The following is a 14,129-nucleotide window of genomic DNA, read 5'->3' as shown; positions in this document are numbered from 1 at the left end:
CATCCTTGGTTCCTTTGGCAATGCCAATGGCAATATCTTGCAACTTATCCCAATCAAGGAAAGAGTTGTTTCTACCTACTCAGGAAAGATAATCCTGGAGTGAACCAAGCTAAAGACCAGTCCTACGCAACCCATACGGCCCCAAACGTTTTTGTTTTGCCTGCAAAAGACAGTTGCGTAAATTAGACTATCATTTCCCGAAGTTAACTAATATTTTTGCCACATATCTAAGCCGCTAATTAGATGAAAGCAGAAAAATCACAACACGTAGTAGAATATACCAATAATCATCATTAAAAACATCATGAGCAGAATACATGCGAAATAAGATTTACACGCATTATCCTTATTTGGTTTCCTCCGATGAACAAATTAAGTTTTTCTCTTAGTGCCATTGTTCTTCAATCTACACCTCTTGCCCTCTGCTTCACATTTTATACAATTAGGTTTAGACCATTTGGAACGAATAGTTTGATATTCATTTCCCACCCAACCACCAAATGGAACTGATAAAACATCATACATCTTTGTACAGGACTACAGGGCCGGGAAGCTTTGAAATAATTGAAAGAACGAAGAGACGCCATAAATTCCGTCGCCAGGGCCACCGATGCACTTATTACTATCGTTTTGCCTTTGTAGAAGACTGATGGGACACATTAAAGCTGAATGGTGATTTGCAGTGCTTGAAAAGCTTTTATTTGGAAGTAACCAGGAATAATAATGTTGTACACAACATTTGTGAGAATAGCTCTGCAGAGTATTGACGTTCTTCATGGCATCTTGTCATAAACACTAATGGGATAACTTGGAATTTTCATGATCTTTCTCATCAGTTATGAGATTGTTTTTACTCAATTCCATTCAGTCTGTTGAGAGAGTGTCATTTTTCGCTCAAATCATGTTTGTGCTGCCTACTTTGGTTCATAAAGTTCCATATTTATGCATGATGAAGCTTGTTTATGTTAAGCTGTGGTTAACGAACATTATTGAACTTGACAGATGAATTGTATGTCTCATCTATGTTGATTAAGACCTCCCCCTGTTTTTCGTGGGATTGAACTGCTAACAGTACCTTTCAAATTTCCTATGTTTGTTCACTTTATTTAACTTTAAGATTTTATTTTTTGTGAATGCTACTCTTATCATATTTTTCATACCATATTTATATCACTTTTTTAATAGAGATGAGACATATATGTTGATGAACCCTACTTCTATAGAGAGATGATACAATTGTATGAAAAAGGTGGTAAGTGCAACATTACTTTTTATTTTTTTGAGTATTGTTGGAGAGACCACATATTTATACTACATTGATGTACCATATGATATGGAAAGTGATATCAACATCTAATAAGATAACTGATTACAAAACGTGGCATGCGTACTGTCATATCACAATACGGCACACCAATGTAATAAAAATAAAACATGTGATCTATCTAGTATTTTGCTTATTTTTTATTTATATTGGTTGATAGTTACAATAATTTTGTTGAACCTTAAGAAGGATTATACTCAACATCATGTGGGTGAACATATTGACCGATGGGGAGGCACCTCGTATCAAACTACGTAACTGCCAAATATGAGTAAATTCCAGTTCCTGCACATGGGAAGCCCATACTTTGCTTGCATATGAGCTAGTTAATTTTTCTTATTTTTAGAAAACCTGGATGGCATGAGGGATATTTTGTGGATAACAAAATAAAATAAAAAGTTACACCTAGTCAGAGGGGACATAAACCTTATCCCTCATTATACCAAGAAAAGGAGAAAAACAACATGAATATATAAGAAAGGGGGACATAGACCTTACCCCTCTAGAAACGAAAACAAAAACGATACAAGGAAAAGAAGGGGGGGGCATGAAACCTAAGCCCTCTAAAGCGAAACCTAAAAGGTCAAAAACCTGCAAAACCTACAAAACAAGTCAAATGACACCACAAGGTTAGGAAAAAACAAGAAATGGAGACATACTTGCATGTTGAGATGCACATTAGTTTGAGAAGCGGAAGCTAGGCAAGCGAACATAATCTGAAAACAAAGCAGCATAAGCCGCTGGCAGAGGGAAGTCATGCCACCAAAGTTAGAGAAGGCAAGCCCATGTTAGCAAATTTATCCGCAACAACATTTCCTTTGCGATATATGTGAAAGGCATAGAAGGTCATATTCCGAATGTGATCCTGACAAGTAGGCCATTATGTATGAAGAGGCCAAGGAGGATCAAAATCGGTTGATTGGAGAGCAGCAATAACACTAGAACAATAACTTTCCAACCAAAGGCAATGTTAACCCAGCAAATATGCAAACTCGACACTAATAATAATTGCTAATAATTCTACAAAAAAAAAAAAGTTGCAATGCCCAATCCATTCGCATAAATCATCAAGAAATTGACCATGGAAATCCTTGAAAACTCCTCCACATGCAGCAGGACCAGGATTTCCTTTAGACAAATCATATGTATTAAGAGAAAACCTAAGCGCAGAAGAACAGTAGGTGCCTTGCTAGGGATAGGTCGAATCCCAAGAGAAGAAATGATACGAGTGTCCAAACCTTGAGAGTAACCAAGAATAAATTTCCCAATACGAACGACCTCGGAATTGATAGACATGCAAAGACGATGAAAGGAGATTGGTTGACCCTAAAAAATAAACTTATTTCGAGCTTTCCAAATAGTTGAAATAGTAGAAAGACCTGCAAAAATCTAGAGATTATGCAACTGATGAGAAAGGGTTTAACATAGACATCCTAAATTGACATGCAACCACCTCCAAAGTTGCCTAGATATTCGACAGCCAAAGAAAAGATGAGCACCAGATTCCTCAGAGTTATGACATAAGTGACAAATGAATGCCAAAGAAATACCACGCCATTTTAGAGTACCCTCAGTAGGAAGCTTATCGTGAAAAGCCGCCAAACTAAAATAAATTGTCAAGTTGGAACAAAATGTCACCAAACAAGCTTAGCCCAAGTACAATCATTATGTTTCCTTCAAATAAGATGATAACCAAAAGAAAAAGAAAAGTTCCTAGTAGGTGGTGGTTTCCAAATTAATTTGTCGTCCTCTACATTTAAAGGCAAAGGTATACGTAAAATTTGTTCAACCACAGATGAGAATAAATCTGTAAAATAATATGGCAAGACCAACTTTGAGATTCAATAGCATCTAAAACTTGAGGATGAGCTATAGGTGAACTGACTGGAGATAATGAAGAGTTAATAATTGGGTCATCTAACCATTTGTCGAACCAAAGGGAAACTAACCTCCCATCACCAATAATCCAACGACTATTACTATTCTAAATAAGTAAGGCATGCTTTAAACCATGCCACATAGAAGACCATAAGTAGATATTTTGTTTTTTGTAAGGCGCAAGAGGAAAACGCTAACGAGCAAAAAAGCCCCATAAAGAATGGGATTGTAAAGCATCCCAGCCGAATCTAAGCAAAGCCGTCAAGTTTGAAGAAGCAAAATCACAAAGACCAAGCCCACCTTCCTGATTAGGTCACCATACTTCAGTCAACACTTACCAACTGTCGAGAAGCCAGGTCTACTTACCAAAGAAATTTCCTTGCACAAGCAGTAAGATGCATTAAAAGGCATGCCGGCAATTGATAAACTGAGAAACTATAAAGAAACAGGCTTTGATAAATAGACTGCACCAACTAAAATTGTCTAGCCATTGAGAGAAGTTTATCTTTCCAACCTGATAGGCGAGCTTTAGCCTTATCTACCAAAACTTGAAAGTGAATTCTCCTTGGCTTACCACGGAAAATGGGTACCGCAAGATATGTAAAATGAACGGTACCCTAACGAAAGCCAAGATATCTCGAAACCTGTGCTCTAAAATGGGCAGAGGTGGAGCCGAGATAAAAAGTACTCTTCATTGCATTAATAAGTTGTCCCAATGCACAACCATATTTATCCAACAAATTTTGAAGAGCACAAAGAGATCGAACACTTCCACGACAAAAAAATAAAAAGATCATCAGCATATAACACATGGGTAGGAGGGCAGCAAAAAAAGCAAAGATAAACCCCTACTCATAGCTTCCTCTGCTAGACAGAAAAGAAGTGGAGAAAGAGTGTCTCCCTGACGTGCACCCTGAGAGCAAGAGAAAAATCCACGTGGTGTGCCATTTACTAAAATTGAAAGTCGAGCCGACCATACTAAAACTAAAACATGCACTGAGTCCACAAATATTCGAGAAAAGCCAAAGCTAGAAAGCACATGAAGAAGAAAACTTCAATTAAAAGTATCAAAAGCTTCAACAATATCAACTTTTATGCTCACGTTACCACCATAAGCATTTTTGTCCATAAAATTGAACCATTCTGAAACTAGACCAATGCAATCAGAAATTCGTCTACCTTTCAAAAAGGACATTTGCTGAGGAGAAATGATGCATGAGCTACTTACTGGATTGGAATGAATTGTGGGTTCATGGGTTCCTCTAGGTCTTTCTAATATTGTTTACTAATTGTTGCGGCATATCAAGTGACTTTGCATAAAAACTTTCATGACATGGTTATAACACTATTGTGTTGTTAATTGTCAATCATGCAATGCAATGTGTAAGTTCTTTTTGCATAACGTTTGTGTGATTGGCACGAGAAACCACACAAGCCATAGAAGTTGGTCTTGAAGGAAAAATTTGATAAACTAAGTTCATATGAGCAACACACATACATGTAATTGACAATTAAAGGCTCTAGCATGCTTATATGCACCAAAAACAAAACTTAACTCATAAAATTCAAAGCCTAGTAATTGTTAGTCAAAGACTCAACTCAAATTCAAAACAAAGAGAGGTGACTTTATACTTTTGTAGATCTTCTTTGCAAAAGCGAAGAATAATCACCCAAAGTGAGGTCCTCGTTCCTTTGCTCATTGCTTCTTGTATCCATGAATATGGATAAACTCCTCTTGCTTCTTGGCTCCTTAGATCCATGTTTTGGATGGTTAAAAGGATTCTCCAACGCCACCAAATTAGAAGGCTTCTATTTATCCAAAAAAAAAAAAAAAAAAATTAGAAGGCTTCTAGTTTACAACACCAAACATGAATAAGGAAGAAAATGAGTGTCCATCCCACTCATAAATTTGATACTCGTGCAAAACGTGGCGTATTTGTTGACTATCTCTTTGTCAAAAAGCTATGCGCTTTATAATTTGGTCAATAAGGCTATCCTCCCACCCTAGTGGATCAACCACAGCAGCCCACACGGTCGGCTACTTCCCTTGCGCTCACCTTCCACAGCAGCCTCTACCTTCCACAGCAGCCTCTACCTTCCACGCAATCTCTTGCGTCCCCAACTCCATTCCCTCTGCATGCCACAACCCACGACCACCAGCCCGCCAATTCCTTCCGCGTCACCTCTGCATCCCCACCTAATATTGTGTTGATTACCCGTTATCCATGAAGTTTCTTCCATCCTCAAAAGTACTACGTTTTGTTTTATGTGATTTATCTTTGTGATAGAGCGTAATAATGTCTATACATTCTTGTACGGATTTGATCTCTACCGATTTCTCTACTTTTAACAACTAACAATTTAATCCCCTCATTTTATAGTTTTCAAATCAAACAAAAAAAAATTCATGTTGTTTCTTTTGATTAAAATTCTAAATAATATTTAGTCGAATAATTAGCCTCGGTTACTAATCAATCCACTTTGCTTGGCAAGTTTTCGTATCCCAAACTCAACGCGAAGAGAAAAACTTGGGAGGGAATGACATGCCTTATGGCAAGATAAGTCTAAATGAAATATATATTCTAATTAAAAGTTTAAAACATACAAAAATGCTAACCAGTTGAAGCTCACAACAAATGATAGTGCTCTAATTATTGTCACGGCTTATAGCTTAAATAGTATAAATAAGAGCCGAAATCAAGCTCTTGGTGTGTAGAAATGAGTTAGAATTTGGTAAGTCCAGTGCTCGATTTCCTTCTAGGTTTCTACAGTAACCAAAAATAAATTAAAAAACTGATAAACAATAATTGGCATCTAAGGCTTATGTTACTATAAGGAGTGGAAACAAACTTCTTTTGTTTGGTACCAAGACGAAATGGTTCTCAAAATATCTCTTAGGTTTGAATCATTACACATTCAATGCGAATGTTACTATACATTTTTGTATACATTTTACTCTAATTCAGCAATTGCTTCTAGCTCTAGGCGTCTTGCATTTCTAGTTGTAGGACCTGCAGGCATGAAGGGATTAGGCGGCATGGTCAAGCTATCTCCTCCTCCTTCTAACATTTGAACCGCTGTTTTCATGGAAGGACGATCCGATGGGTGCCACTGGATACACCACAGTCCTATAATTGCAAGTTTCTTTGGAATTTTACCATCTTCTTCTTCCCCAATATGGATTCGTAGGTCATCCCCTTCCTCTAGAAGATTATAAATCCACTGTGGATAGTAAATTTCATTTGTAGTGTTATCTGTGGTTGAACCAATATTCTTCCTTCCTCCTACCATCTCAAGTAGCAGCATTCCAAAGCTATAGACATCTGCCTTGTAAGACACATTTCCAAAATTCCTGGAGAACACTTCGGGTGCAATGTAGCCCATGGTCCCCCGCGCTGTAGTCATGGACACCAAGCTTTGATCCTTGGAACATAACTTGGCCAAACCAAAATCAGAAATTTTTGGAGTGAAGTTTTGGTCCAGCAACACATTATGGGGTTTGATATCGAAATGCAGGATTCGTAGATCGCATCCTTGGTGAAGATATTCAATTCCTTTGGCTATGCCTAGGGCAATATCTTGCAGCTTATCCCAACCAAGAAAGGAATTCTTACTATCTGCGGATGAAATGAAATCCTGCAGGGAACCCTTGGGGAAGAACTCGTAAACAAGAGCACGTATAAATCCATCAGCACAAAATCCAACCAAGCGAGCCACATTGATGTGGTGGATATGACCCATCGTTCGCACTTCATTTACGAACTCTTCCCCATCTCCCTTGGAACTGTTGAGGACTTTGACAGCAATAAAGAATTCAGAAGAGAGCATTCCTTTGAAGACAGTTCCATAGGCTCCTTCGCCCAACTTGTCCTTGAATTGATTTGTAATCCTCTTAATATCTGCGTACGAATACCTGCTTGGTTTGAGTGCTTTGTAATCCTCCAAGAATCTTTCAATTCTTAATTGACTCTCTTTTTCCTTTCTGTCAGCGCTATATACCCGATATGCTGCAATCATCAGTAGAACAAGAAGCAAAGAACCCAGGATTCCACCTGTAACCACTAATTTCCATGTGTTGCCTGTAAAGGAATTGCAAATTAAATCGAGACTGACAATTAATATCCTCAGAAAAATGGATCGGACAACATCCTTGAAATAATAATTACTGAGACATAAATGTAACGATGTTTAAAACTAGCAATGAATATAATCTTCTCCTTACTTGGTTTCCTCACGTGTTGACATTCAATTTCACTGTTGGTGCCATTGTTCTTCCATCTACACCTCTTTCCCTCTGCTTCACATTCTGTACAATTTGGTTTCGACCATTTGAATTGAAGAACACGGCCATTACCCACCCAATTGCCAAACGGAACTGATAAGACATCATACATCTTTGAACAAGATTGTAGATTCTGGAAGAGATTTTTTAATAGATATGTAGAATCAATGGCATAAATTCTGCTGCCAGGGTCGCCGAGGCAAGGGACTTGATACGCATTCGTATCTCTTACAACAGAAGTAGGACAACTGAATAAGGTAACGTTACTGAAGCTAAAATATGACAAGTAGTTAATTGGGGGATGCACTAGCATTTCCTGACGCTTGTACTCTATGTTTGTGATTTCGACAGGCTTTAGCAGCAGGCAGTTACTTGGGGAATACACTTGGATTTCCTGACGCTTGTAATCTATGTGTTTGACAAATAATTTAACTAGTATTTGCTGCTCATACCTCCCATTGCATTCAAGCCCAGGATTTCCACAATGATGTGTGCGGCTGATGCGCAATGGGAAATTGACAGCCGGGCCTTGATCATCGCCACACTCGGATTCCGGGCATACATATTGGCTTGCTCCAACTAGTTTGAAAAAAACCAATAACAATATGCAGAAGGAAGAGATGAACAATTTCTGCATTTCTGAGCTAATAATAACAAAAATAATGCGCATGGATTTTTCTTTTGTGTAATTAAGCGGAGATATATACATACTAATTATACACTGTCCTCCATTAATGAAAGAGAGATAGAGGGAGCATTATGATTACACAGTTCTGTCTTTGCCGTTGAATTACTGCAACTCCACGGAAGGCTCCCGTATTATAATACTACTTGGTGTCTTTGGTTGACTGACTGTGTCAAACACCGTTGGCTGACTTTTATCTTGGATATTTGAAGTCCTTATACAACTTCACGGAAGGTGCTTTAACCCCTCTCCTATATTATAATACTATTTGGTGTTTACCAGTACACCTCTCTCTCTCTAATGGAAATTAGAGGACCCAGGTCCTTCGCCTTAATTTTAGCCTTCCTTCTTTGCTTTTGCAGTGAAACTTGTAGCGCTAAGGAGAATAATAGTAGTATTGAGAGTTAATTTGGTATTGTTGTGCTTTTAAAACAAATTGTTTATGATGTGTGGTGACAATAATAAATTATGAAAAGATTGTGTTTCTTGACCGCAATCATTTGAAAGTTTTTTGACAAAAGAACTCTTTCTATATAAATGTAACATCTCACATCGTTCAGAGAAGTGATTCTTAAATGTATATTCTCATCCCTACTTAGCACGAGATCTTTTGGGAGCTCATTAACTTCATAGTTTCGTGAGTTCTCAGAAACAAAACTGTGAGGAAATGGTAAGCCCAAAACGGACAATATCGTGCTACGGTGATGGAGCAGACCCGAAAAGTGATCTTCCATAGGCCGGGATATGACAATAAATGCATGACCGTGACAATAACATATGTAATTGTACAAAATGATTTTTTTTTTCCTTTTTCTATTTGCCTTGTTATAACCTGTAACTTAAAATAATGCATGACCAGGACAACTGCTTAAGGTTAGGTCATATTTTCTGCTCATATCTCCCATTGCATGGACATCTAGAGAGAGAGCATTATTGTTTCACAAGTCTGTCTTTTCTTGTCATTGATGGACTGCGTCAAACACCATTAAGCGACTTCTCTCTGTTAAGAAATATTATATGTATATATTTTGTTAATATATTTACAGATTTGTATTGCAAATGATTCATGAAATTAATCATTACTATCAAGATGGTCTCTGAAATTAAAAATCAATCAATATAGTCCCTAAAAATAAGTATCGCAAATCAATGTGGTCATTCCATCACAATTTTGTTAAAAATTTCATTAAGGGCTGATGTGACACATAAATAGGCCCCACAAAATTTACAAGTTTTTATCATAAATGGTTCTTGAAATTGACCCACACCATCAAGATGGTCCCTGAAATTGATTACACCATCAAAATGGTTCTTAAAATTAAAAATCGATGAATGTAGTCTTTGAAAATAGGTGTCGCAAATCAATATGATCATTCCGCCACAATTCTATAAAAAAAATTTGTTATGTGCTGATGTGGGTTTAAGAATTAATTAAAAAAGTTGTCTAAATACCTTTTTGCACAATGGAATTTTTTTTCTTGTAGTAGGCCTACTCTGAAGAGAGATCCCTTCTATAAATTCTCAAAGGCACAAGGCTTAAACAAGGCTTAAGAGGGGGTTTGGAAATGGTTTAACTAACAATAGACGCACTTCGGTTATAACCTTATTATTTCAAGGTGGACCTCACCGTTCTTTGAGTCTCCAGACCACCAGGGAAGCATCGAACAAGCTCGCCAAGATTAATGTTATGAGGATGTTAATCGCCTAAATATTAACATTAATAGGCCCAGAAGTCATTGCCAATTGGGCTAAGCCATCACCAACGGTGATCTCGATCGAAGTGTGTAAAGATGGGTGAATTGAGTTTTTTTTTAGAGAATAGACAGCGAAGGAGGTAGAGGAATGTGGACTGGGATCGGTGGTGATTCCAGGACTGGGTTTTCAGGTTGACAATATTTTATTAACTATTAAATTATTAAACCCATTTGATTTTTTTTTAATTTAATTAGACTTGTATGACTTATTATGTATTACATCAACACATAACAGATTTTTTTACAAAATATAACTACATTGATTTGGGACACTTGGAGGACTACATTGATTGATTTCAATTTCATGGATCATTTTAATGTCACGGGTCAATTTCAGGGACTCTTTTAATGTCGCGGGTCAATTTTAAGAACGATTTGTGAGAAAAAAAGACCTATGAGATCCATATATGTGTCACATCAGCACTTAAGTATTTTCATGAACTACCTTGATTGATTTCCAATTTCAGGGATTATTTTGATGATGATGGTCAATTTCAAAGATCATTTGTGATAAAAATTCTATATTTACCTAAATTGGTTTGAGTCAAATCCCACTAAATGTGGGGTTCTTTTTCCTAGCCATTGATGTAGGGTTGATTAGTTGACTTAGTTGTGTATATATTGTCCAATATACTCAGTCAATGACAAACGAAATTCATTCAGTCTGCCACTTTCATAGCCTTCATATTCAGCCATTTTTAAGAGTCCCTAGGACACCATTGACCGACTTTTCTCTAGAATATTTGATGTGCATACTGCAATTTCACGGAAAGTGCTTTAACCCCACCTTATTATATAACTACTTGGTGTTTACTAGTACACCTCTCTCTCTCCCTCTCTCTCTCCCCCCAATGGAAATTAGTGGAAGCAGGTCCTTCACCTTAAGCTTAGCCTTTCTTTTTCTTTGCTTTTGCAGTGAAACTTGTGCCAAGTCATGTACTTCATCCTGCGGCCATATCCACAACATAAGCTATCCTTTTCGACTGAACGATGATCCGAAGCACTGTGGCAACGTTAAGTATACTCTGTCCTGTGAGAGCAACATTACAGTACTAGACATACCTTCTTCCGGAAAATACTACGTCCAGGCAATCAACTACGATAAGAAGACAATCCGACTTGTAGATTTTGGCCTTCAAAGCAACAATTGCTCTTCCATGCCTCAAAATATTCCGCCCGACACTATTCTATATTCGTCATGGCCTTCAACATCTATATATTACTTGATGTGTTCGAATCCATTGAATTCTTCTCTGTACGTGGACACTGCTCCATGCTTGAATAATACAAGTTCTTCTTCGAGCCAACCAAAAACGTATAGCTATGTCAAGGTCGGGGAAATAGAACTATGGGATTTGGATGAGGGTTGCAGTGCAGAGTGGATGACTTTGGCTCCCATCAACCACGTTGACTACAGCAACGTCTCTTATAAAGACATACAGAATGCGCTCATGTATGGCTTTGAGCTTGGATTCGAGGCACCTTATGCAATACGCTGCCAAGGCAAATATTGGACCGGGAATTATGTGTCTACGTGCTTTCCGCAGACCATTTCAGGTGCGTCAACTCTCGATTAAAGTAATAAACTTGTGTATGTAGTCTGAAAAATAATTGCCTTGTCAAACTATGAACATATAACATACATTCAAGCAAGAATAAAGTCCTGGTTAATTGTTCGGACTCGCACACTGACTAAATAACCAGTTCAGGTATATCCTAATTTGCAATCCATTGTATGGAAGATGGATTAAAGGTATCAACATATGTCGCTAGTGGTATTCCAATAAATTTGTAGGTAGGAGGTCTCATGTTTGACTTATATAAATAGCGAGTTCAATATCTGATTATTGAGGACCCATTGTGTGATTTAGCTTAAATTCTTGATATGGACTTATGTACCTCACACTTGTTATGCTAATATGGTCTTGCTCTTTCTTTGTTCCTGTAGGTTTCTTTCAATTTCTATGGCAGCAAATCAGTAAGCGGTCTTCTTATAGTTTTATTTATGCAATGTTTACAAATTTTCAGTCGACAGCCTTGATTTTTTAAATTTTGAAGACTGGGTGAGCTATTGCTAATTTTGTGTATTCTTCTTCACATTTTTCACTGCAGGTCGTGAAAGGATCTGGTTGCGTAAGAAATTTCTCCCCAAAAGCTTCTTTTATTTCTTTGGCCTCTATCTGTACTTCTTAAACCTAGTAAGTGTATGACTTTGCTCACTTTTCTATAATATGTATCTATTGCAGCTGGCAAGTTGAGTTCATTGTTTCACAACAACTACATCGGTAAGAGCTTCAGTTAATTAGTCCATACGCTCAAGTCTCTTGGTTTTGGGTGTCATTATTGGCACCCAAATTTTAGTTAAGTTCACTTAACTAAAACATTTTGTCACTTATAAACTTCAAAGTCTGCCCTCATTTTTATGTTCACCCAAAATCAAATTAATCGAGATTGTCAATTTCAAGTGTCCGGAAGGGGAAGGAAATGAAATGACTGACAGACTTGCTGCTTGGTGGTGTGTGTGTGTTTGTTCTCTTTCTTTTAGTGAGTGGTACTTGCTGCTTGGTGGGTTGGGTGAACTCAAAACCGACGGCAAATTATGAAGCATAATGACAATTTTTTAGTTGAGTGAAACTTAACTAAAATTTGGGTGTCAATTAAGGCACGCTTCGATCTTTTTTTCACTTTATGCACTTTTCAAACTCATAGTCGATTGATTTTGTTGCAGTACGTGGATGGGTTATACTCATATGCATCGGTAAGAACTAAGACAAGATTGTATTATTAGCATATATAGATTTCCCATTCCCTCTCTTTAATTACATCAAAGAAGGAATTTGGAAAGAAAGGGAACAAAAGTAGTAAGCAGTGGATCTAACATATTAATGTCAATGCATGCAGGGTTACTTGTCCTAGCCAAAATAATTTTTGGAGTTCCAGTTGTGACTGCTTTTTTAATCTATAGATGGCGCAGAAGGCATTTGTCTATGTATAGCACAATAGAAGATTTTCTACAATGCGATAACAACTTCATGCCTATAAGGTACTCTTACTCGGACATCAAGAAAATGACTCGCCGGTTCAAGCACAAGTTGGGTGAAGGTGGCTTTGGCACTGTATTTAAAGGAAAGCTCCGCAGTGGCCGTTTTGTAGCAGTTAAAGTCTTGGGCAAGCCCAAAGCTAATGGCCAAGATTTTATTAGCGAAATATCTACGATCGGAAGGATTCACCATGCTAATGTGGTGCAACTTGTTGGATATTGTGTCGAGGGATCAAAGCGCGCTCTAGTATATGACTTCATGCCTAATGGCTCTCTTGATAAATACATTTATTCCAAAGAAGGAAGTCTTCCCTTGACTATCAAGAACATGTACGAGATTTCTCTTGGAGTGGCTCAAGGGATTGAATATCTACATCAAGGTTGCGAAATGCAAATTCTACATTTCGACATCAAGCCTCATAACATTCTTCTTGATGAGAACTTTAAAGCAAAGGTTTCTGACTTTGGGCTTGCAAAATTGTATCCCGTAGATAATAGCATTGTCCCTTTGACGGCAGCACGGGGTACATTGGGGTATATTGCTCCTGAGTTGTTCTACAAAAATATTGGAGGCGTCTCATACAAGGCAGATGTCTATAGTTTTGGAATGTTGTTGATGGAAATGGCAAGCAGAAGGAAGAATTGGAATGCAAAGGTAGAGCATTCAAGCCAAAACTACTTCCCAGTGTGGGTGTACGATCAGTATATTGTGGGAAATGACTTGGAAATGGACAATGTTACAGAGGAGGAAAAGAAAGTAATAAGAAAGATGGTTATAACCGCCTTGTGGTGTATTCAAATGAAACCAAGTGATCGCCCTTCAATGTCCAAAGTTGTCGAAATGCTTGGAGGAGATGTTGAATGTCTGCAAATGCCTCTCAGGCCTTCTTTATGCCCACAAGAGACGCCTGTGACTGTGGGTGATATTCAAGTCAATAAATCGAACCCAATATGTTCTAACGTGGAGCTAACATGTTCATTGTCAGCTAGGTGATGATCAAATTGTTGAGAAAGTGCAATAATGTATTATTAGTTAAATTCTTACTTTAAAGTGATTTAAGTGAAGAACTGTCATCTGTAATTGTTTGGGCTTGGATTCATCTAAGAACTACTGGTGTTGGTGCGTATACATATACATGTTACTCTAATTCAGCAATTGCTATTAA

At 37.6% G+C, this 14,129-nt stretch overlaps 2 protein-coding genes across 3 annotated transcripts; one reads left to right on the top strand and one right to left on the bottom strand.

Annotated features, from left to right (window-relative positions):
• Positions 1–6,078: 6,078 nt before the first annotated feature.
• Positions 6,079–8,283, bottom strand: LOC125480764 (rust resistance kinase Lr10-like). Of its 2 annotated transcripts, XM_048591882.1 has the most exons (3): positions 7,526–8,283; positions 7,425–7,474; positions 6,079–7,281 (listed from the first exon to the last, which is right to left on the bottom strand). In XM_048591882.1, exons 1-3 carry the CDS (start codon positions 8,191–8,193, stop codon positions 6,155–6,157), a joined length of 1,845 nt encoding a protein of 614 aa, XP_048447839.1. In that variant the 5' UTR covers positions 8,194–8,283; the 3' UTR covers positions 6,079–6,154. The 2 variants fall into 2 exon arrangements, with proteins under 2 accessions (XP_048447839.1, XP_048447838.1); XM_048591881.1 differs by having other exon boundaries at positions 7,425–8,283.
• Positions 8,284–10,739: 2,456 nt separating this feature from the next.
• Positions 10,740–14,115, top strand: LOC125480762 (rust resistance kinase Lr10-like). Its single transcript, XM_048591879.1, has 6 exons — positions 10,740–11,480; positions 11,872–11,901; positions 12,036–12,056; positions 12,170–12,208; positions 12,652–12,681; positions 12,825–14,115. Exons 1-6 carry the CDS (start codon positions 10,775–10,777, stop codon positions 13,955–13,957), a joined length of 1,959 nt encoding a protein of 652 aa, XP_048447836.1. The 5' UTR covers positions 10,740–10,774; the 3' UTR covers positions 13,958–14,115.
• The last annotated feature ends 14 nt before the right edge of the window (positions 14,116–14,129 follow it).

Source organism: the organism of the source record quoted next, unplaced genomic scaffold (genome assembly GCF_019419815.1).
Source record: "Pyrus x bretschneideri cultivar Hongxiangsu unplaced genomic scaffold, Pyrus_bretschneideri_v1 Contig35, whole genome shotgun sequence".
NCBI classification, from domain to species: Eukaryota; Viridiplantae; Streptophyta; class Magnoliopsida; order Rosales; family Rosaceae; genus Pyrus; species Pyrus x bretschneideri.
Note: the sequence above shows the minus strand (reverse complement) of the source record. Positions and strands in the feature narration are given on the sequence as shown.

Coding starts and splice junctions, on each gene's coding strand:
- LOC125480762 (XM_048591879.1), top strand. CDS start 10,775: ATGGAAATTAGTGGAAGCAGGTCCTTCACCTTAAGCTTAGCCTTTCTT. Junction 12,057..12,169: donor TCGTGAAAGGATCTGGTTGC/GTAAGAAATTTC, acceptor TATCTATTGCAG/CTGGCAAGTTGAGTTCATTG. Junction 12,209..12,651: donor GTTTCACAACAACTACATCG/GTAAGAGCTTCA, acceptor ATTTTGTTGCAG/TACGTGGATGGGTTATACTC.
- LOC125480764 (XM_048591881.1), bottom strand. CDS start 8,193: ATGTATATATCTCCGCTTAATTACACAAAAGAAAAATCCATGCGCATT. Junction 7,282..7,424: donor TCAACACGTGAGGAAACCAA/GTAAGGAGAAGA, acceptor ATTCCTTTACAG/GCAACACATGGAAATTAGTG.